General features: G+C 42.6%; 1 protein-coding gene across 2 annotated transcripts in view; it reads left to right on the top strand.

Moving 5' to 3' along the window:
- Positions 1-25,158, top strand: part of LOC105284864 (UPF0489 protein C5orf22 homolog) — a 513,796-nt gene that overhangs the window by 310,950 nt on the left and 177,688 nt on the right. Inside the window, exon 5 of one of the 2 annotated variants that reach the window (XM_026971932.1) lies at positions 18,121-18,315. The exons of the other annotated variant lie outside the window; for it this stretch is intronic. Within the exon in view, the coding sequence (XP_026827733.1) occupies positions 18,121-18,315 (195 nt within the window). The remainder of the gene's footprint in view (positions 1-18,120; positions 18,316-25,158) is intronic. 2 annotated transcript variants of the gene reach the window in all.

Raw genomic sequence — 25,158 nt, 5'->3', positions numbered from 1 at the left:
GCGCGCCGAACAAAATCTCGGTCCTTATTAGCTCAGCAGATGATCGTTTGATCGCTTCTTATACCCAGGCTTATCCGTTTATACTCCTGCTGAAAACGTGTTGGTTTTGCGTCAATTTAATTAATTGTACCGCGTTAACGTGCGCACCTTTGCTTCTACAAAGATTCTGCATACAGGATTGAACGAAAGAAAAAGATTTGCGTATGTGATAATTGTTCTCGGAAATCAAATGGGAGAGTTAAGATATCGCCTTTTGCAACAGAATTGGATATTGAACGGAAGAGAATATTGAGCCTATAGAGAATATTGTGGCGGAAATTGTAATTTCTCTGCACGACTAATGTCTAAAAAAAATTAGCTATTTCCTTCTTTTCGCATATGTGATGAAAGGCTTGAGCATTTCGGGCTGCAATTTGGCACAGTTTGACGGAAACCGAAGCATTGTGAATGCAGAACTAAACAAAGACACGTTGAAAGGGAGGACGCGCGCTCAGTTCTTCCCTCGCTTGATTTCTAGTACCGGTTGGGACGTGGTCACACGTACAACGTGCTTCCAAGTAAGTCCCGCGGCTGAAGTTGCATGAGAATGAACCTCCGCTGACCAAAACGAGCATTCAAGACGACCGGCTGGCCCGATAGGTTCCCTTTTCTTCGGGATCTCGTCTCGGAACACCGTACCGTTCCTTCTTGCAGGCCGCTTCCGATGAAGCAGGCCTTCTTTATGCCGCTCTTCCACGCTCTCTTCTGCTTAAGTGTCGATTCGAAGAAAGCTACGAGTCGAATAATGCATAACGGATTCTCGGTCTAGTGAAGCAACAACTTTGCTCGTGTAAAAAATACGTTCTCCCTCTTGCAGTCTAATTTAAGCGAGGTTATTAGATATGTATATAAACATTATTCTACAATGTTTCGGTTTCGTGACGTAAAATGAGTAGACAATCTAAATTAAATGTAAGCGTGCCTCGAGATTGCACAGACCTTTTTTCGAGGAGAGAGAAACACGTGAAGCTTCCGACAGGAGGGCATCACGCTTCTGAGGAACAGTGAAGAAACTCGCAGGCGGTGTCAAAAGGGGAGGGAAGGGGTGGGAACCTTCGAGGAATCTTTAATAAACACCACCATTGTATGCTAATCCATAAATATGCTCCGACCACGGTGCAAGCTTGCGTATAAACCAGCTGCGCCATGCATGCCTGCGTACACGTGCGGCTCTTCTCAGCCAATCGAGCCTCTGGACGAATGCCAAAAGTGGGAATTTCATCGTATTGTACGCTTCTCGATGTCGAAAGCGAAAATTGTTATGTCATTAATTTATCGCGTCTGTTCTACGAAATTATTTCATTAATTCCTCTTTCCACTACTGTTTACGCTGATACGTGCTTAAACGGCTGTGTGTGTTCAGCATCTGTTAATTATTGCTCATATATCAACAAGAAAAATTGCGCCAAAGATTTTCTTCATATTATTTTCATTTTGCGTAAGCGCCTTTTCAAAGGTGGCTTTACACGTATCCAATAAGTATAAACGAAGAGTTCTTTATTTCGTCATTATTCAATAAAATTATTACACTCAAAGAGAGAATAGATAGATCATGACGATCGAAAAAAAGTTTGAGGTCGTTTGAAAATAATTATTTTATTACCAAGTTCAGCTGAAGCGAGACGTTGTGGAACTTTCTTTCGCGAAGGAAAACTCGGAGGCTGTATAAGGACGAAGTTTTCTACGGCGTCTACGAGGAAACCCGAGGCTAACGGGAAAATTCAATTCGCTACGAATTTAATAAGAAGTCCACGATCGGATTTGTATTACGAGGCGAGACTTTATTTATTGATAATATTAAATATATGTATAGAGTCTCTCGTTTCATCATCATTCATTCGTTTTAATATGCGTTGTAACAAATACACGTTATTAAAACATTAAAAGAACGGGGCGAATACATTACAATTCAAAATACATAGTCGCTGCGCTCTAAATTCCTGCGCGTTGACCAAGAAGACGCGGCACGACGTGCCGCGTCGCAATTCGCGGAGACGTTGACGAGAAGCGTGGTAACCCGTGGCGTTCTCCGCCGCGAACGATGGTGGCACGGTTCCCTCTTGAAACGCTTTAAAACGTAGAAACGGCCGCCTCCGGCACAACTCCCTTTGTCGCGGTGTACCGACGACGACTGCAATGAGACATAAATTGCAATTAGCACCACCGTATCTGCGACGCGCGAGAGAGTATAGTACGTGCGCGCGTCGATGTTGCGCTGCGTTATGTGCCATTGCGCGCACATGCGGCCCGCGTTCCTCGCAGCAGCAGCAGCAGCAGCAACCAGCGCCAGTCTTGGAGAACTGGCCGGGCACAATGCGGCATCTCGGCATTCTTTAACGAACCCCGCGCCGTCAAAGTGAAATACACGGGGTGGCTCTGATATGCGCGACGTACCGCTTCTTAATTCCGCGGCGTTCGCGGCTCTTGCCTTCTGCTAATGCTCGCGCGACAGCAATGCATCGACGCGGTTTTCACTCGAGCGAGGTTTATTCTTCGCGCATCCGAATGTCGCCGCATTCTCCGCCAATCACAGCTCGCGCGCGCTCCAGCCGGCTGAGAGTGATGGGGATAAACTTACTTTGGAAAACATTGCGACTGGACATTAACTTTTGACAATCATGAGAATTAATAAGATAAATTGAAACGAGAGCGAATAAAGCATCAAAAACCGGACTTTAGCGCGAAAGCCGACTTGCGCTGCAGTCTCATCCATTCGCCGTTATTTTGTAATATTGTTGTTTATAATATAAACAACGGCTGAGACTATTTACTTAATTATCTTCGGGCTGATACTCTTTTCAAACACGTTTCAAATAAAACGCAAGAAACATTACTCCTAAGAAGACCCAAGTCTATAAAGAAAGAAAGAAAGGAGAGAGAGGGAGCTCGAGAGGCAAATGCGAAACGTCCTCTCACGCTTTTTACGCATGTCGGTTAAATCGTGCCTGTTTGTAACCACTTCTCGAAGCCCATGAGCCCCTTAAAGCGGCGTAATAAGAAGTCCACCGTCATTCGCGCGCGCGCACGCTCACGAGCTCGCGTAACGACATTCTACCGAGGCACTGCAACAAAGGAAGCCCACGGTAAAAATTCAGCAACAACTCTATATCGCCGGCATAAGTCACGGTAGCGCGATATCAGGATCAGGTAGGTTCGCGAACAATCGTGGCGTTCTCTCCGCGATGCAATCGACCGACAAGTCGATCTGACCCTTACCCAGAACACAGAATAGGGAACGGGAGGGTGAGGAAGGGAGGGAATACCGTACGTAATCGTAGCGGTACGTACATATGCCCGCCATGGGGGAGACACGGGCGAGGAGAGCGTTAAACGAACGTCGAGTCGCATCACGAAAAGACAATGAAAAGAAAAGCCGCAGGCGCAGCTCTTGTTAGGCGGAGCTATTATCATTAATTAAACAGCACCCGCGCTATCTCGGCTCACGTCTCGCCGATGCGATATCATGACATTAAGGCCGCCGCGTGACACCGTAAAGACCTCAAGTCGCTACTCGTTATCGGAGAAATGACGGACCTGACTCTCGCGTATCGTCTAATGCGCTCATGGAGTGCGATCATGATCGATCGTTCGATTCTCTCTCTCTCTCTCTCTCTCTCTCTCTCTCTCTCTCTCTCTCTCTTCTTTTCTCTCTTTTTCTTCCTGTTGGATACTGCTGGCTGCGATCGGTCCGAAAAGCAATTCTCACGGCGATCTTGCTTGCCGGCGTGTAGTAAATTAAAGCAGAATGAATGCGGAATAAGAGATCACGACTTGCGCGCGAGCGCATTCGGCCAAGTTATACCAAGTTATAGAGGCGGTGACACCGTAAATACGGTCGATTATCGTATTTACGACAGCACTTGTTGCAAGAGTTTCCAAGCTCTCGCGGAGAAACGCCAAGTTAATCTTTATTTTTACGCGCTTGTGGTTCGTGAATTATTTAAATTACGCAATCCACATTCCGCCCTCCAGGCTCGTATACATGTACCATTTGCACTACCGTCTTCGCGATCTTTCATAGAATATAATTTGAAAAAGAAGGGAAGAGTTGATCCCTTGTGAGAAAGCAAACAGTCGCATGTCTGTGATTAAAATGCATATCTTATCAGTTCAATCAGTATCGATTTAATCCACGGTCTACAAACACATACAAAATGTACATAGGACAAAAAAGTCGTTTTCAAATTATTCTTTTTATTATTTAAAAAAGATATCGATCCATGCGATTAAGTAGATCTACGGAAGCACATTGGAATCTTGATTAAATTTTCCTTATTTACAAATTAAATGGCAGATTTGAGTTATAAATAGTAATGGGATATCAATTGTGTCATAAATGAACATTGTAAGACGCGAATAATAATAATAATAAAGTTGGAAAATGCGATCATGTGCATTCATGCTCCATTTGGCATATTTAAATCGCTCCGCGTTGCGATACTTCGAAGCGTGGATGCTGGATCCGTTGCTTGGTGAATTGATCGGCGTGTACGTAGCGACGATCCGCGGGGTGTATTTTGTGCAACTCCTTTCTTAGGATCTGCCGCCCAATATCCCACTGGGATCCCTACGAAAGGAGAAACGAGCGGGGGGTCCAGTATGCAAAACGGGGCCCGTTTTCCGGCCGCCCCGAATATATTGATGTATAGCCGAGTATGTAAATGAGCGTGAGAATACAGCTCGTGCGTGTGCCGGATGGTGGCGCGAATAGACCAAGCGGAAGTAAGTCAGTTCTCCATTCTCGATGGCTTCTGGGTGCTTTTGCGCCACACTCCTTCTTTCTCCGAAGGTGTCGCTGATTTTTGCAAAGACGCTGATAAACGCGAAGGTGAAAGCGCTCTTATAAACGTAAAAATATTTGTCGTGGAAAAGCTCGTAAGCACAACGTTATCGAAATTATGTCTCTTATTGAAAATGATTCGAGATTGATGATGTTTCTTAATTAGAGAGACATATATCTGACTTTAAAAAATTATTTAAGATTATTGGCATTCATTCTCAATTTTATCTTGTTTTTTTTTTTTTATAGAAGTTGCTCCAATTATACAGATTATTGTCATGACAAGTTGATGATGAGAAAGAAAAATGGAGACGAGTCATGCGGCCATTATTTTGAGTTCCATTGTAAATTACAACAGAGTTGCTGTAACATGCAATTTGTGCTACAGATTCGTTATACCAACCAAATAAAAATGTATATTGTTTAACAACGCGTGAGGTCGGTTCCGATGAAATGGATGCCCGCGGTTTCAAAAGCGGAAACGGGCTATTCTGCTAGCATTTGTATCCAACTGGTTCTACCAATTTCACCGGCATTTATTAGATTGATCTAGTTGTTTGAGTAGTGTAACCACAGAATACTCTGATGGAATAATACATGGTTTACCAACATTCACATACATGCACGCCGTATCTGTTAAATATCGATCGATCTTGCTCAGCTTACTCCAGAGATCAGAAATTTTGCGATACGTCAAGAATGCAGGTTCGAGAAAAAGCGAAGAAGCGAAACTCGAAGAGCGAAGAGTAATGTCGCCTTCAGATCGCTTTGCGTTCTTCTTTCACCCTTATTTCGCGGTCTCCTTTTCTCTCTTACTTTGACGAGCAGCCTTGCTGCCGCTGAAATATCTGTTTAAACCTGCACGAGCCACGGGAACGGGACGGAGATAAACAACAAGGAATTAAATATACAATAAAGTACGGCGTCCGGACAGCGAAAGGGCGTGGTGGGGTGGCGAGGTGAGAAAAGAGCGAAACTCCTTTACCGGCCGCGCGCCATTCCGCCTCGCATACCCTCTCGCCCCAACCCTGGGCCACCCGCATAAATAAATCCAATTGGCTCAAATAAAATGTACGAAACGAAGTCGCGCCAATGGCCGGGGTATATTTTATTTTCTCTCATTTTCCCGCCCCCTCGCGCGCGAACGGCGCCTTCGCTCTTTCTCACTTCCACTTGCCCGCACTTCCACTCGCGCGTCATCCCTTTCCACGCTGGTCCTTTTTCTCTCGTTTTGCTCTCTCGTCCGCCTCTATCCCTGCGACGACGGTAGGATAATTCAATCTCGACTTTTCACGGATTTCCCATCAAAGGAGACACACCGGTTACGAGCCGAGAGATTTCTCTTTCTCGGCGCGTCTGCAGTTGCTCTGACTTTTTGAATTGAAACCGTCCTTATTTCTTATTCGTTCTTACCAATCCTGCTCCCTCTTCCGCGCGTTCGCCGTCACCACAATATACATATTTAAACTTGTCCCCCGATATTTCATATTATCGTATATCCGGAATATTATTGTAAAATGTGCGGTCTAACGTCACGGCATATTTAATTTAACATTAAAATATTATATTAAAATAATTCTGTTTTTAATCTTCTGCTAGTTGTATTCGGAAAAGAATTTAATCAATATATCACAAAATAAAAAGGAGAATTTATATCATTTTTTAATAGTATCAAAATTGATTTTAAAATATATCTTAAGAATTTAGAATATTATTATTAATATTAAAGAGGTTAATATATCATTAAGAGTGTGTGTCTGTTGCTTAATAATCTGTATACATATGTTGAATTAACGTTTAACCAGAGTATCATATGTTGTATTATTGAACGACATATCTATTAACATCTAATTTGGTGTAACATGAAAACTTATCAAGATTATATTCACGACAGGGCGTCATTAAACACATTATAATAGCGAATGTTGCATTGAAATGTATACAGGTTTATTGGTAATACATTACATTTTATAATGTATGCAACCACATTAGTTATTTGATATTTAATTAATCCGCGGCATAATATATCAATTATTGACGACTACATTTGACTAAATTATTAATTTAATAATCGGACATAGTCGAGTTAGAGTTTACGATTTTTCTACGTATCTCTTCAATATTCCTTCCCATCACTGTAAAATCTCCAAATGGAATATATGTATAGCGCATATAACATTTTCGTATTTTTAAAAGTTCTGAATTCTAATTAATTAATATTAATATTTCTACGTTATTATTTAATTAATATTAATATTTCCACGTGATGGAAACATCACCATGAAGCTGACTTTCGCGTACGATTGTAACGAAACGGTACTAGTTTCCGTTTCACGTGGACCGAAACACGTGCTGGGGAGATTTCTTCATTAACAAGACACTCGGTCTGCATGGAAGGAGGCGAATTTCATTGGGGCAGGTCACTTTCGTAATTACCTCCTCTCACGGAAGTCCCGAGATACTCGAACTTTGGTCGTGGTGGCGAAGACGGCGACGACCCACCTCAAGGTCGCTTCTCATCCCCCGCAATTAAGCACGCCGACAATTAGATCGATAAACGCAAGGAGGCGCCCTTTATGCCTCTCGGGGCGTTTACGCGCTTCGTGTAACAGCCATGACTCTTTTTTCCTTTCTTCCGCCCTCTCTCTTTCATTCACATCCCGCCGACGATAATGAATCGCTGAAATTACAGCATGCCGTTGAGAGACCCGGGGTCTCTTTAATAATGTTACCTCCAGTCCACGTGTAATCTCCGATTAACCAAGCTACCTAGCGTTTATTACAGCCCCGAGTAACCCGAGCGAAGGAAGTATTTGCAAAAACTGCACGAACGATACTCTTGCTGCATGATATTTTCATTCCTGATATTTTGATTAAGGAATCAATTGTCGCGCTCAGGAAACGGTTACAGCTTTTGAATAAATTCTACATTTTATCTGCGTATGTATGACTAGTTATGTGAAACAGAGATAAAGATTTATTAAGTAACACACACACGAATACATAAATTGTATCTTTGTAGGAATAAAAAGAAATTAATACGTACGTCTTATCTACGTGATATGGATTATATAAATCGCGATTTATCTTTATGGCGATATATTTTTGCTTTGCAGTCGCGCGTTTGCAAATCTATCGATGATATCGAAAAGTTTAACCGAACGGTGCCTGGATCTATTTGGACCCAGATGTGAAGGCTTGACTGTTTGACACTTGATGACGTGAATAATTTTGTTTACGTTGGGACAATAACGATGCAAGCGTTTCGAAAAAACGTATCTTCTAAGTGTTTAATAAAACAGTGAGAGGAGTAAAGTAGCAAATGCATTTACAAATACCTGAATTAATATACCTGAATTTGAAATTTGGAATAAGAATTTAACGTAACTCTTGTGAAAATTAAGCTGTTTCTCGGAAAGTTTGCCGACATTTTTGCGCAAATAGGTATGCTGAAACATACCATTTCGTAGACTCGACCATAAAACGTTATTAAAATATTAATTATCATTGATTACAATGATTACATCTAATTTGAATTTCTAATATGTAGAATATTAGAAATTCTAAGATCGCGTTACTGCTTTATAAAATTAACATGAAACTCTCTATGTACATTTTATTATATTTTTCTGCCGTCTCTTTCACGTTTTGAATTTTTTATACAGTTCTGAATATATGTATATTTGTCAAAAATTGCAGCAATATCCTAATGATAGAAATTCTAAAACCGTTTAGACAATTTCGAAAATCAGCCGGTCGTGAGGTCTGCCGTTCGTGCAGATGAACATGCTTGAACAACACCAAACGAGTTTCGTGAGCAGCACACGACCGTAAGCAAAAGGCTTACGTTTCCAAGTATGCATAGTGTACGCCGTACGGCACAGAGATCGTCGGTCACACCACCATGCGGCCGCAATTAAGGCGAGCAGTGCCACATGCAAATGGTCGCATTGTCTTGACCCAAAGTGGCGCGATCTAGGCCGGCTCATTGTGCTTTCACGGACAGTTATGAGAGAGAGCACAGGCCACGCGAAATTCACGGCTCGCTCGTTTGTACCAGCTGCATAATGCACACGCTGGATGAGAGAACGCGAACGATTTCCCATTAAACGGATTCCTGCGCTCTCCTAAATTTCGGTAGTTCCATGTGGTAATTCAAGAATTAATTGAGAGAATCCGCGCGGAGATATGAATCGAGTCCCGAGAGGCGATTTGCAATGTTCGACCTAGCCTATACATTCTGCATGCACCTAAAGTACATTAGTTTCCCTAACTGGAAACAGAACAATCGTAATTGCAAATTATCTGTTTTTTTTCGATTGTATATACAGTCGCAATGAGGATTACGTAAGTGATGGAAACGAACCTTCAAGTTTGACGCAAAAGTCACGTTTCGTGGCGTCCCCGTGTCGCGTTCCGCTCGTTCCGCGCACGCCGATAATTAATTAATACGGGTTACGCAACGTATGGGCGGTGTCCACGTTCGCCGCTAGATGATGTTCGATCCCATTGAAGCAGTCGGATTTTCAAGCCGGCTCGTTCTCGCTTATGCCGCGCTCGCCATCTTTCAATCGCGCGCGCGCGCGCATGTAAACCCACCCGTAGCATATCCGCGCGACGCGCAATCAACGACGCCGCGTGAGCCCGCGGGATCGCCGGGCCGGATGTCGATCCCGATCACAGATTTCTATGTAATACACTAGACTGCGTACCTCTCGTATATGCACTTTTGTCCAACAAGCTCAAAGTAATATTCGCCTCCTATGTTGACCTTTTCGTTTTCAATAACGAGTGATAATTTAAGATTGTCAGATCAATAAAATTTCATCACATTAGATAATAATTTGGGGGATGTGTCAAGTCGGAATTGTCATACCAGCATCTTTCTTTTCGATCAACCTTCTGTATCCCGACGCCAATACATCTTCTAGCTATATACCTATCTACCTACCTACCCACGTAAAACTGCGTCACGGAAATCTCGCCGTACGAACGCCGTCGTGTCCGCGAAGATGTCAAGCCTACCCTCTCTTCGATCAACGTCGCCCGGCACGTTCGACCACGTCGAGGAGCCGGGCGAGCGGCGGCGAGTCGTCACGACGAGTCAGCACGTTTTGTAGGAGGGCTTTGTAAACGGACTTTGATGCTCAGTATGCAAGCTCGGTTGCATCCGGTGGGTCCCTCGCTCGCGCGCGCAAGCTCGGAAACTCACGTTGCATTATGTATTCGTTGTCGATACCGAGCACCACGCGTCAGCGCGATGATAAGAATAGAATAATGGAATTTTCTATGAGCCTGCCGTGTGTCGCCCGAGTGTGGGGGAGAGAAGACGTCGTTGTTGCAACAGGAACAAAATATCACGGCGCTCTTTCTCTCCCTCTCGCGCTGCTGCGCAGGTATCTGGCTCTCCGACGAGCGACGATGAACCGCGCTCCCCGCTGCGTGTGCTCATGTGTATCACGTCGGCAGATCTCGCCTCGTGTGCCTTTCTTGTCGATATCGAACGCCGAAGCGCTGTTAAAGTGCCACCGCGTCGAGGCTTCCTCGGCGAAAGAATCCGTCGAGTTCCATCTTCTTGCGGCGCCGCAGCAATACGCCGCTTCTTTGAGAGGCGAGCGGGCCCGCTCGAGAGTCCGCTCGCGGGAGCGTCGGAAGGAATAGCGTAAAATCGCGACGGTATACCGTTATTTGCCACGTCGCGTCATCCTGCTCGCTTCGCCGACGTCGGCGTCACGTAATGCCGACGTTCTCGCGTCGAAATAAATTGTGCGAGATAAGTCCCGCTCCCATATTTGCGTGCCACTGGGCCATGCTATCTTACTAGCCGCCGCCGCGATTCTACGGCTGGTAATTGTCGGCCAATTACCGTGGCGCTGACGTATTTAGTCGCATGCGAAAAGAGCCGTCCATTGTTTGCTCCCCGTCTCGGTACCCGCGCTCCTAATTATGGATAATGTCTGCCGGGAAATCGCGGGTGATACATCCGCGAACGTGCGCCTCGTCCCATTGTTTATGCGAGCAATCGACGCCTTTCCCTGGGTGAAACTGTAAAAGCCGCCTGGAAAATCGAGGAAACGGCCGCTCGTTAAAATTCAATTTTCTACGTGACTGTCCGTGATTGGCGACGTTACGTATGTATGTACATATCATACGTTAACGCGAGCTTCCTATTCCTTCCACAGTTTCACGTACATGGATGGATGGTGGCAGGAAACGAGTCTTTTTTTTTTCTTTTTACATACCAATGCATAAATTATCGACAGATCCCCCACTTTAGTGAAAGAACTTCATATATGTTCATGTACGGATATTAAATTCATATATGCGTGTTTAACTTCTCTCAACGATTTGTGTACGTACGTTAAGCGTATCATTAATATACGTCCACAGGCTACCGTGCCTGGAACATACTACAACTCGTTATTGATGAGCTTCGCCGAGTAGTAAAGTGTTAAGTTGATTCCGCGTTCTTGATTCGATTGACGTGTACAAGTCGCAACGAAAAAGCGACGGGGATCGATCATATGAGAGGGGAAACTCGTGAGCGTCCGCCATATTAATAGCGACGACGGGGCACGCGATGTGTGTTCTTACTCTCGAAGATGTTATTTCTATATTTATTTATTATATCATATTCCGTACCGTTGTATTGCGTCATCATTAACGCGCGCGTCATAAATTACCCCAGTCGGCGGCTTTCTGCTCGGCATATTTTTCGTCGTCCCCCGTCGTCCACCGTCGTTCACCTCTTCCTTCATCGACGGCGCAAGTACCTCGACGTAAATTACACTGGACTGACCTTTAATTCCCTCATCAATGGCTCGGCTCGCAGCGCTAAAACGCTGTAACACTTTTGCGGACACCTGTAGCGCTCCTAGTTAAGCAAACCTACGACTACCTGTTATTAGCAGGTTGCGCGCATGCAGATAGAGGATAGACAACATTGTCTTGCTTCGTGACATAATTAACTCTCGTGGTATTAATTAGTGGAGGCGGTGCGCCGTCGCGCGGCTCATCCTGTCCACCCAGTCGCGAGCTAGTTCTTACATTCCACCCACCGTTTTTACATGATTTTGAGTCACGACACGGACAGACGTGTAGCAATCGCAGTATGCGTTTTTGTTACACTACTTATCGCGGTAATTTCATAATTGCCCAAAGCCACCGTCGCCAGCAGACACGAACGCGTAACAACGGCTTCAAAGCCGATTGAAATATTTTTCGCACACGTTCTGCCACAGAAAATATGTGTAGCTGTATTTGTCTTTTAATTATGTGATCAACACTTTCGATAATCGCTTTATTGAGATTTTTTATTTTATTTTTTATATTCTGCATTATATGCATGAGGAATTAAAAATCTCGATTATTAATCGCTAAAACTGCGAGGAGTTCTAAATATTATATCCAAGCTAAAGTACCCTCCAATATTGTTCTTTAGACACACAAACTTTTTCGCTTTTCTTATCTGTCACGTGCGTTTGCTGAAACATTTTTTCGACGACCGCGAAAGTGCGAGTGGCCGACATTCGCCACAAGGCGCAAGAAGAATTCAGCAGGGTGTACGCGAGACTTGGGTGCCACGAAGCTTTGACCGCAGGCCACATACCAGCAGCCGGCAAAACACTCGCTCGGGGAGAAAGACAAAGAGACGAGGAGCGAGCGAGAGCTCCATGGACCAGCGCGGGAGACGGAGACAGGACGAAAGAGAGCAAAAGGGAACTCGATCGCGGCTGCAGATGCTGGCGATAGCGCGTATAAAAGATGTATCTACATTTAGTTCGGACAGGCACCACTTTATTCGCTCGCCGAGCGCTAACAAGTGTTTTCCATCGGTCGAAGCGGTGCGCTCTCAAAGATCCGCCGTGTGCAACCGGTCCGCTGCAAAATCGCGCTACTCGCTCGACGTAAGCGCGGCAAGATCTTCTCCCCCGAGCAAACAACGCGCGACTGAATCGGCCAAGTCGAGTTTTGATTTACTTCACGCACGCATCATCATCGTCGCGTATCAGCTCGACTACGCGCAACCGGACGTTTTCTGCAAGCAACGTGCTTTTTCATCCGCTCCGCTGCGCGATCCAACGCGCCCGCGGCAAAATATCTCTGCACATTCCACTTTCAATTATCGTTAATGAGAAAAAATTTCTCATCGCAATTCAATTTTCTGCAAGAATCTCATAACGACGTCGCGTCGCTTTGCACGGTGCAGCTTACTCGAGCGCGCCGAACGTGTGTTTTACGTTTTTCAAGTAGCTCCACGTAAAACAAATTGTTCGATAATTGCCTCGCGAAACTCTTGATTTTAATCAATTTAGTCCGGATGACCAAGAGATATGAATGGCATCATTTATTAGTCTGGTAATGATTACGTTTTATGATCGCAAGGCTTGAGAAGCCAACAGTGTCGAAACCACGAAATAATTTAATCACGATTATTGGATGGTGCGCCGTAGGTTTACGGCTACGGGCTAAATGGGTTCGTTACGTTTCGAATCCCCTACGATCTTATCCTCAGGCGCTTAGAGTGTGGTCCTGGAGGAGAAAACGAAAACAGCATAAGAGACTGCAACGAAGGAGCAGTATTTCATCCTTTATACATGTCGGCTCGCGTGCTAGAAACGTTCAGCCTCACGAAGTCGAGAACTTCTAGCTTTGATGGTGGTTACACAACATCGACTTCGAGCTCTCGAGGATCACGATTCGGTGACGTGTGGCTGGCTGGCCTGTTATCCATATACCGTCGTGGACGGGCGCATATAAACGTAAAGTTTAACGTGGAAGGTCAGTGCATGCCGGCTTGCGAGCATAGGAACGAACGTCGTATCCGCGGAAGTGGACGGCTGCTTCTAACGGGTAAGATTGTCCAGAGGAGTACAGTTGCAGCAGGGAACGCTTTTAGTTTGCTGAATCTTCCAATAAATAATTAAAATAGCTTAAGTAGAATTCTATGCATCGTCGCATAGTTTGATATTAATCACAGTTTCAAGGGATCTGTCACAACTGTCCGAAATCGATTTGATTCTCTTTGAAATATGTTATCAAATATAAAAATCTAAGAGACACGTATTTTTTTATACGTGCCCAATCTCACTTTTAAGGGGTAAAACACTTTCTGAAAGGTAATTCGGCAGTATATTTGCTTTTTAGAGTATATCTTCGAAACTGTGAGAGATACAAAAAAATGTTTTAAATAAATGTTTACTGGGAAATAACGTTCTTGAATATGATGTAATCAAATTTTGCAATAATTTAATATTTTGCAAAATACCCCCACCACCATCACACTTATTTTTGCTAAAATAAACATTTTTGTTAGTACAAAAATTAAAGAAAAGTTTTTTAATTGTAAATTCAATCATGTATAACAAAGGTGATTTCCGAAATGCCATTTTTGAAAAATAAGCCGTATACAACTCGCTGCCACACTATAAGTGTGTGTAGCGTCTGTGTCCTGTTTATGCAAGGTATATTCTAGTTTGAATAGCTAATAGTGGTCATAATTGCATTTACTTAATTAGCAGATTATGGTAACTAGCATCACGCACTGAATGTATAACAAATTTTGTCGGTAAAATGGAAATGTTAATTACATCACCATTTACAGAATGCAACAGTATGTCACATTTGAATCTATGAATAAATTAGAATACTACTTACGGCTATTACATTATTACGGTTTATATATATTAAATTTTTCAACATATAAAATATATTAATTTATATTAATTTCGTGAAAAGATTAAAAGTATTTTAGACAAACTGTTTTAGTCAATTTTTCCACGTGCTTTCCGTTCCCTAAAGTTTACATTTTTAAAAATAATATTTAATTGCAAGCGAGAGTGATTCTTTTCTCTTAAAAAAATCTTTAAAAAATTTGCGGTAAATTTTTAAGAGATACAACAAGATTTACTACAGATTCAGATGGTCTCTCGCAAAAACCTATACTGTTTTACGCCATTTGCATAGTGTTTCACATCGCATCTTTCGAAATGCGACCGTTCTACACAACAATAAACGACTTTTGCATATATTGTGAATCCTACTTTGCATATCTCCAATTGTCAAAAAGGCCCCGATCCAGCGAGCAAGATCATCCGCAATTTCTCACGGAGTTCCATGCCGTGCATCCTGCATATCATTTAAAAAACATCAGCTATCCTCCTATATTCGAAATCACTGATTTCAAGGCCGAATGGTCTAACTTCTTACCGTGGGATCCCGGCAAGGTACCCTTGAGCGCGGAACAGGCAGTCAAGCTTTGACATCTGGAATCGCTTACCGTTATGTTAATGTTGCGAATCGTGCCATTTAAATGCGTGCCGGTTAAACATTCGGTATTTCTCGGGCTACATGTGCCGTGACGGATGAGTCCAGTTTCTGCCTCCGATAATGTAATGCGAAAGAAAATGCTGCTCGTGTTACCATTTTCGCTTAGGACTTTTAAAAGATTCATATTAACTTATTTTACTTGACTTTTTGCTTTCTGAAATATTTCTCTTCTCGATTATTTTCCGTATCTTGCATTGCCTTGTCTTTAACCAGACAAAGATGAAAAGAGATACATTCCTCTTTACAGGGCAAATAACTGCAACATTTCTCAAGCATCAAGAAGTAGTTGATGAATAAAGCTGTTGTAGAAATTAGCTCGTTTTACCAAAATTGTTTGATCATTCTTTTATATATGTGTATAGATACACGCACACACACATACACGCAACAGCGCGATGATTTAGATTTAATGTATGCAGGTCAGACGGCGCTACCTGTCTTACCCTGAGAACTCGGCGATGCATTGTGATTGTAATCGCTGGGTGCAGGTCACCCCGTGGCCTACCCGGGGTCAGGGTCATTCGTGAACGTGTAGTAGATATTTACTTACGTGTGCACTTCCAACAGATCTATTTTTCTGGACTACTGATTGGGTGCGGAATCGATTTCAATTTTTTCGCTATTTTCATATATTCACAAATATGCACTACGCGGCAGTATAATAACTGAAATTGATTTCACCATAACTCCTCGAAAATATCGTGGATTGTGACGTGAAATTACATAAAAACGCTGTGTAGACATTCATGCATTTTCAACACGGGCAGCAAGTATCTCAAACATCTCTCGTATAGTCCTTATGTAATGCATTTTTGTGTCTTTACTGGATACGATGGCTATAGTTATTGATGGCATGCTCCATAAATAACATTTTTAAAGGCGCGTTACATCAAAATGTTATTACGAAACCGTTTCGTTCCCGGCGTGCCGCGGCTTCGCGGGCACAATGTGCCGCGTCGGTCAACGCGCGGCAGCTGCCAATTATGCGAAGCATTCCAAATAGTTGAAAAATGATCGCGGTATGAGAAATACGGTAGGATCGGAATCGCGGTCGCGGTGATTTTATTTGGATTGTGCTACCAGAGCTACGCGCTATCGATTCGCATGAGTGCAACCCGAGTTACCCGCGCGGATTCAGCGAGCCAGATTCCGATACTCTCGATCGGGGGTTATTTACGATCCGAAGAATTACACTGGAATTGTTGTCCCGCGAGACCGCTTCCCGTAGAGCCGCCGATTAAGGCACTATCGGGGTTACCGGGAAGCGGTAGACCACTTCCACGGATTCGCTAGTGCCGCCTTAATCCAGCCCTGATCCTTTGTCGTATATTTTAGTTCAACATGTGCTCGTGCGCTGTATTATCACGCTGTGGCGAGCTAATCATACGTTATGAATTATTTGAAAGCACATCAGCATGTCCCTTCTAATTAATCTAAAGGTGTCATTTTGCCGAATAACGAGACGTATTGTATAATAACAGCACGCTATTGAGTTTCATTGACGAATAACGTGGTCGGGGCGTAGAATTAGCGTTTTCGATGCTCGAGACTAAACGGCCGAAGGGTTGTAAGCTGGTATGCAGATGAGCTGACATGGCCGACCCCGGAGGCGGATGTTGGCCGTCTGCAGCTACGTAGACAATAGGCCAGTGCCATTATGTCCGTCGAATCCTAAAACCCCATAGAGTCGTTCTTCTCTGTCTATTATCCCGTCGGTGGCAGGCCACATTATGTATCCGGCCTGCCACAGGACTCCAGCCATTGTCGGTCCACCTAATTATTCGCAAATCTTCCGCTCATTGCCGGTAGCTCCCACCCCCTGGCTCACGAAATTCCATCGCTTCTGAGGCATCCCAGTTCAGTCGCGATTTGTCCTATCTGTCCCGGCATATCGCACCCCCGTTTTCCTACCCGACCAGATTTCCGCGGATCGGATTGATGGCCCGCATGATATACTCTCTGAATACACACAATGTTACTTAATAATGCAGAATTTCGATTGAATATACGCAATGTTTTGCAGTCGGCATTGATTTAATTGTATAATAGATACGACGTCATTCTCCGTATCAATCAAATGCGTATAACGTTGCATAATGCGTCAATTATTTCATCGAATTATTGTCGAAACGTTCGAGATATTCTCCCACGATTTTTTTCAAATTACCCCAGCCTCGCGGATGATGTCATTCCTCGGATAGGATTAAGACAGATGAGATAACGGAATTACTCATTACTAGACAATGCAAAATAAGATTCCCTGCGGCATTATTGTTCGCTTGCGTGTGGATAAGTGTGGAATATTATTTCTGCTTGTTGACGAGCGATCGTTGATCGATACCATCGCTGACGTTACGATTGTTTCGTCTAAATTGACAATGAAACTTTGAAATTGTATATGCCTGAAGTCTCATAACTCAGCAGTTTATGAAGCTCGTTTGAGCAAATGCTTGCAGTCAGAGTATCTTATTTTTTTAATGGTTATATAATTTACATAATATGTATGACTAAAGACTTACCTCCGGTTCATCTGATTCCACTCTTCTGTAGTTAAATAGAGGGTCAACTTGTAGAGATTTACGCGTTCCAAAAGATGTTTAAATAGGTTTCCGGTATATTATATTTCCGGTATTTTATATTTATATGTTTTATGTCATAACTCAGCAGTTTATGAAGATTTATGAAGAATATCAGACAATCTGCAAATTTTAAACTTTACGTATATTTTTATGTAAAGTTATGTTACATTTTTAATATTTTTTAACATTATTACAGGCTTGTAATAAAATTAGTTTTTTATATAAACTTAAGAAAACCGAGCTCAAACAAATATACAAAAACAGGGAACTGCTATGAGCGAAGCTGGATGTAAGTACTTAAACTTCTTTTATTAATGAAGATACAGACTATAGATTAGTTTTTTATATTTACATCGAGGAGAAAACCCGTTTTTTCTTATATTTATGTTGCAGAAGGATGATTTTACAGCCGTCAGCTCGGCGTTGCGTCAATATCTCCCCGAGAAGGATGCTCCATATATCTTAGACATCGATCTTGACTTCTTCAGTACTGGAAATCCATTTAAACATCTTTTGGAACGCGTAAATCTCTACGACAAGTTGACTCCTCTATTTAACTACAGAAGGGTGGAATCAGATGAACCGGAGGTAAGTCTTTAATCATACATAAGTAAATTATATAACCATTAAAAAAATAAGATACTCTGACTGCAAGCATTTGCTCAAACGAGCTTTATAAACGGCTGAGTTATGACATAAAACATATAAATATAAAATAATAATGTAAAATCAATTATTTATCGGGTTCACAGCGGGAACACACATGTATGACTTCATCATCGTTGTCTTTTACATCTGCACACGAGCAATGAGCCCATTTGCCACATATTTGGCAACTTATCCAATCTTTGCCAGCTTTACCTTTATTGTCATTGAAACAATGATCTTTCTTGTTTTTCTTTGCTAGTTGGTAAAGACTTCAGATCGTCAGTCGTGAATCCAAAAAGTCTACTTTCCATATCTTGGAGTAATACTCAATTTTATCCCATCATGCCCCTTCTCGTCTCACTTCTGTAGTTAAATAGAGGAGTCAACTTGTCGTAGAGATTTACGCGTTCATAAAGATTCCACCGACGGTCCCTTCGCTCACCACGACGATCGGCCGTCCGGTGCACCGGGTGGCTTATCCGCTCGAGCCACCTCCGGACACAACATCACCCCCCTCTTCTCAAGACTGTCGTCCCGACAGTCTCGCAGGGGTGCCATCCTCAGGGCCCCTTCACATGCTCTACTCTGGGCTGCTGCCACAGGTTACCAGGCCAGGGTTCCTGAGTTTCCGGCCTCTTCGCCTTTCCATGGCTCAGTCCTCTTGTCTTTTCGTCGAGACTTGCGTGCTCTCCTTCTCTTCGTAATCGTTCATAAAGATTTTTAAATGGTGGGTAAAATACTCAAACTGCTTCTAGATACTCTAGATGAGTTTTGACTGGTCGATAAGAAAGTATTTTATCATAAGTAACAATCGACGTACACAGTTTTATGCAACGTTCGCATTTCTCTTGCATTTTTCATTGCCGATAGTCATGCTATTTTGGCCATCGTTACGTGAAAGCGAGTTATTCACTGGAAGTTATCGCGCAATGAAACATTGGACATTCAGTTCGGCGAATTAGCGATGCTATATTAATCAATTCTTTTTTTGACGCTGTTCGTTGCGTACTGACATCACTGCCGAAACGTTGACGATAATTACCAATAAAGTGATCGATTGCCGACGTTATATCGAGCCCACGGTCCGTTCGGTCCAATTTTCAAACGGAATCTCTCTCTCTCTCTCTCTCTCTCTCTCTCTCTCGCCACCATAGAAATACACGGCGATCGGCGAAGAGAGGTCGGCGACGTGCGCAACCGTTCGTATGAACCGGATATTGTTCGTAGCGGGGCAAAACGCGATGCTGCCCGCGTATAGAGGGTTTTTTGTGACGCGCAAAAAACAATGACTGCACTCGAATTAATTCTGTTAGAATTGATACTCGGCTCCGGCACTGGGATCGCAATTTGCATGCGTTCACAACAATGAAATACAACGGCACGGCGCGCGGGGTGAGCTGTAATACTATCGCGAGAAGAGTGGGAACAAGGGGGAGAGGCGGAAGGAGGGGAGAGCAAAGCCAACAATCACCGTGGACAGCGGTTCTCAAAGTTTGCAACCGCTCCCGTTCACCCGGCGATTTTTCCGAAGAACGTTCCTCGACCAATGTTTGCAACGTAAATAGCCGCTGACGACAAAAGTGCAAGGTCAATCAAATGCGTTCGAATTTTTAAACGCGCTGGAAATAGGTTTGTGCATGAACAATAGAGTCGGACTTTTCAATGATACGTGAAATGATCGGCGAGTGGACGCACAAGTCTTGATTCGTCTATGAAAACAAAAGTAGTTTTATCTTTTTCATAATTCCAAGTTTTTTCTTGATTTCATTTTAGCAATCGTATTATGATATAAAAAAGCCAAAAGTTTGACAAATTTTGTAATCCGTTTAACGAATGTAATCAACAAGGGTTCCAATAAGCCTGTTTCAACGAGAGAATCACGTGTACACGTAAAATCATGATAGATTCCTCATCTTTGAAAAAGAATCTATCACGTTAGCAACGTTCAGTCAACGTATAAGTAAAACGTACCTGTCATCGGATAATAAGAATATGTATTCCAGTCACGAATAATTATGCAGCGCGAATACAGCTGTGGAATTTTCTGAGGCAATGCGATTAATTTTTTATGCTCTCGATCTGCCACGTCGGCTGATAAGAGCGTGTGTGTTTTGCGCAACCTTCGCATTCGCGCTCCGCAGATGTTCATCTCTCGGCCTTATGTCTGATTTAATGCGACCATATGATCTCTGAACCAGATCGCCGCAAATTTACAATCTACTTGATGACGATGACAATGGAAGGAATACTCGTAAATGCATCTTTAACTACAATTTTTTTTACAAGAAACGTTTCCCTTTTTTCCTTATTATTTTTCTCTCGTATCATTATATTTGTATTTATTATTGTCTATATTTATTCATCTGCATTCGTTTTCGATTACGTGAAGCTTTTTCGCTCAACATGCCGAGCTAATTTTCCACTGAAACATAATTATGCAGTGCGCGTGATTATTTATGAAACAGCGCGATATATTATAATTTCGCGTACCCAAGTTCTATTATATGGTACATATACTGATACCGACTGCTTAGAATTTCCAATAAGCGCGTTTATCGATGACTTTATGCAGAGCAATTTTTTTCGAATACAGTTGATGAGATAGCCATCGTCCCCGTAAAAAATGTTCTATAATGATCATGATACTTTTGCGAACGTCACGGAACTGCTTGGAATACCATAAGTGGGCGGGTCGCAGTAAAACACACAACCGCAGGAAGTTATCTGCGATTTTTGCTCAAACGATTTTTTTCAATTGCACTCTCCTGCTTATCTCGCGAGTTTGTACGGGCGAGGAGCGAGGCTTACAAAGCGAGGCCTATATGTACGAAAGGCGCTTGCAATGTTTGAGTTGAATGATTCACGAGGAAATGTTGAATAATTCTTTTTACGATTTCCTCGTGGACTGACTTGAGCGAAACTTAACGCCGAATTGCTGGAGGCTGCGCACCATAACAGTAATAATAATCGAAGGAATTTCCCTGCGTCATAACACCATTTTCCCCGTAACCTCGAACAGTTTTTCCTCCTATTTTTCCTTCTCGACTTGACTAAAATGCCTCGCAGGCACGCATTAACATTTAAAACTTCCTCCATACGAGTTCTCCATTACACGACATGCACGGCATGCGAACAAATTGCATGTGCGTTAAGAACTCCCCGCTCGATACAGTGATTAATATTTTCAAATGAAACGTTATTACGCTATGCACACACATACACACAACGCGCACACAGACTGGCATATTTTATTCCGCGACAGCGGCTATAACTATCTAATTATGCAACTGAATAATTTATACCGCCAAGTATTTGCCTTGTCGAACGTTACTTTTTCACCTTTAGATTTATAAATTTCCAACGTGACGTATTAATTCATTGTTTTTCACAGTCGCTGCATTTTCAAAGAGAGAAAGAGAGGGAACGACAATATGAAGCATATCTTACGTTATCCACTTATGTTATCCACTGCCGATTATTATTATATAGGAAAGTGCGCAAAGCGAAATGTCATTATCGGCTAAATTTAAATCGCGGGAGCACGAAAGTCGGACGTTGCACCCGGCGCAAGTGTAATAACGCGATAATCCGTCTACTTCGATTTCGGTAGATATTTCCGTCCGTGCAAATACGTCGAAATTAGCATAGCATCGCTTTTACACATATGAATCATACGATAAGATAGAGTTTACATATTTGAAAATCGTAATTTTAGCTTCGCATAATTTTGTGTACGATATTTGACATTCTAGTATTTTAATATTATAATATTAATGAAATATATTTAATGCTGCAAACATCAATTTTTAAATAATGCAATAATCTTTCAATCTTGACCATTGCATTAATCTCTCGATATTGAAATTCTCTTTTTTTTTTGCTTTGGTCTCAAAGCATCATTAGTGTAAAGTTTATATTAAACTTTTGTAAATGCCCAAGTACTTTGGGCAGTCGTAGGGAAGGGTTTATTTTACGTCCGGTGCATCCCTGGAAAACCAGATAAGAACCAACATCGCCATCTATCGTAGGTGATAAGAATGAGGGTTTCCTTTGCAGTTTCCGGGGAAGCCGCAACCCCGTTGGGTGACGTGACGAGCGACACCGACGCCATGCGCCCAAGATGGCTGCGGATCGTTAAACGGTTACGCGCAAACTCCTCGGGGGATGCTAAAGAGGGTTGATTTTGGAGGGGGGATGTCCTTGCTCTTAATAGGGTCGAAGAGTAGTTACGATCTCAGATCACTGCAGCTAACGTATCAGACCCTTTTCTCTCGGTGTAGGATGCCTAATGCGTGTCAAGTGTCCTGGCCAAATCATAGTCTGTCAGAGTTTGATTTGTTATTAATATATTATATAACGTCTTTCTTAGGTGGAGAAAAGAAAGTAAACTTAAATAAAAATAGTTTTAGAAGATAAATCCAAGAAGGTGAAGGTATAGCTGGGTGTAGGGTGCGCTTATGTAGTTTTAAATTAGGTAAAGAGTGAATGAATGGAAGAATGAGTGTCATTAAGGAACTGTGTAAACTAAATCCTTTCTTGGCTATAGCTGAAATAAATTTCATTGATTGATAACGCTATCTTTTATTATTTTTTTATTAATCTTTTTCCTCTTGATCGTGCTATATTCAAAAGGGTTGGTTTTGGTTTGGTTCAACAAGCAACGTCCGCGCGTGTAATATATTTAGGTTGCTGCCATCAATCTTTCAACTTTTATTACTGATAGCCATATCTCTCTCGCATCAAAGAAAAAATTATGTATGAGGTTGAAATATATATTCGTCCCATTCGTTTAGTGTTTTTAATAACGAATATGTTACAACTCATATTATTAAAAACACTAAAAAACGAGACGAATATACGTTACAGTACCAATACTACATGCAGAGATATATTTATAAATTATCTGTCGTCCTGTTAGATGCGATTTCTATTGACGAGCGCACGTTTTTATTTAACATGTGCAATTGTTGATCGATTATGTCAAGTAAGTCGAAATGACACACGCCGGACAAATTATGGTGGACGAGGACAATAAAACTACCCGTTAACGGCCGACATTCAGTATACTTCAGAAGTATAGCCAAAGGTCATAGCCCTTTCGTCGAACAATTGTAGAAATGACAGTCATTACTGTTTAAGAAAAAAAGAGGAAAAACGTAAAGGGGCGCATACGGTTGTGGCACTTTTCAGCATAAAGCTCATTGCCCTTCGCGTGGACTCGATTCTTACCGGCACGTATGTACGCTTTTTAAGTATTACCCGTTGTGTATGTATTAACGCGTCACACGCGTTCGACACCATATGATGTATCGGAAGTCATTGCTCGATGGAGACTTTCGTCGCACTTTTTTTACGCGGCGATGCATGAAAATGCGCACGTGGATTTCAACTGGTCGTTAGCTGGGCCGACTGCTTCACCTGCGATGTCATGAAGTGGTAAAGTATAGCTTCATTATTTATTATTCGATTATTTAAGGCATATGCGACTATCATTTTTATTATAAATAATTCTGCAACTGAACGGTTCTTTAAAAAAAAAGTTTTATAGATCTGGACGGCAGAGTCCATTTAAAATCTTTCAACTGCGGGCTCGTCTGATTTCGTAAACTGATTATGTCGGTAAAACGCGCGGAAGAGGCTGACATTTCGTTAAATGATCGCTAATGACTTTGAGCGACGCTAGGTTCTAGATGGGAATAGAAGAGACGAGAGTTTTGTTCGCCGGCTCAAAGACTGACTAGTATCTATGAAGTCTTGATTGCAAAATAGGTCGTCGGAATCTTGGTTGCCGCGAGATACGTAATGCGAGTTCCTTGTTGATTACGGATAGTTGTGTTTAACAATCAGTTCACTATCAACAGCAAAAGTTGCGCGGAACAGTGCTATGTTTCGTAATGAATAAGATTATCACGCATGTGCAGCTGTTACATAATCAACGATTATGTGCATTATGGAATGCCACAGTGTTCACTTATCGCCTCAAAACGAAATAATCTTGATAAGCAAATCTGTTTAAAATTTACTTTGAAATTCATAATCTAAGAAATAAATGAAGTTCTTTTTTTAAATTTCTATAGAATGCGGTTAACGCGCGCACTTTACGAAATCATCCGGGACACACTTCGAGCACGTTCTCGGACGATCGCCGCGTGCACCACGCTTCTTCATCACGAATCCCGAATGCGAATGCGAGTCGCCTTTCTCCCGGCGCAATCCGTGAATCAACGGCGGGTCTAAAATCACAGGGGCATCCGATTGAACTCCATGCGACTCTCGGTGTCAATGACTCCGGGAACCGTATGTCGCAAGCTTCGAGCACGGTTGATTTCGATCACCGGGTACACACGCACGTAGACACGCCGCCCGCGATCATACAAACACGCCGTACAGCCATTTTCCGCCCCCTCTCGGCCCAGTCTTCCATAGTCACGTAATTGATGCTCCCGCGAAAAAACACCGTCAATTTTCAGAGCACATGGTTCCGCGATATGCTCGACGCATAAGTGCATGACCTCCCTACAGGTGGTATGCAACATAGAGCGCAAGAGCGCATTGAACCCGCCACTGTTGCAACGAAAACGCCACGCGTACCGCATTGTCCGCGACAATGAAAGTCAATGACCTCACGAACGGAAATGCGAAGTTTTGTCGAATTTTTTTTGTGTGGTCAAAGTTTTATGCATTTTTAAACACCATATGGTACACCGTGGCGAAAGAAAATACGCTTTACGAGGTCGTTGAGCTAACGATGAAGATTGAAAGTATTGTAGATGAAGTATTATA

The sequence above is a fragment of the Ooceraea biroi genome, chromosome 8 (assembly GCF_003672135.1).
Source record: "Ooceraea biroi isolate clonal line C1 chromosome 8, Obir_v5.4, whole genome shotgun sequence".
Lineage (NCBI taxonomy): Eukaryota > Metazoa > Arthropoda > Insecta > Hymenoptera > Formicidae > Ooceraea > Ooceraea biroi.
This window is presented reverse-complemented; position numbering and strand designations above follow the sequence as displayed.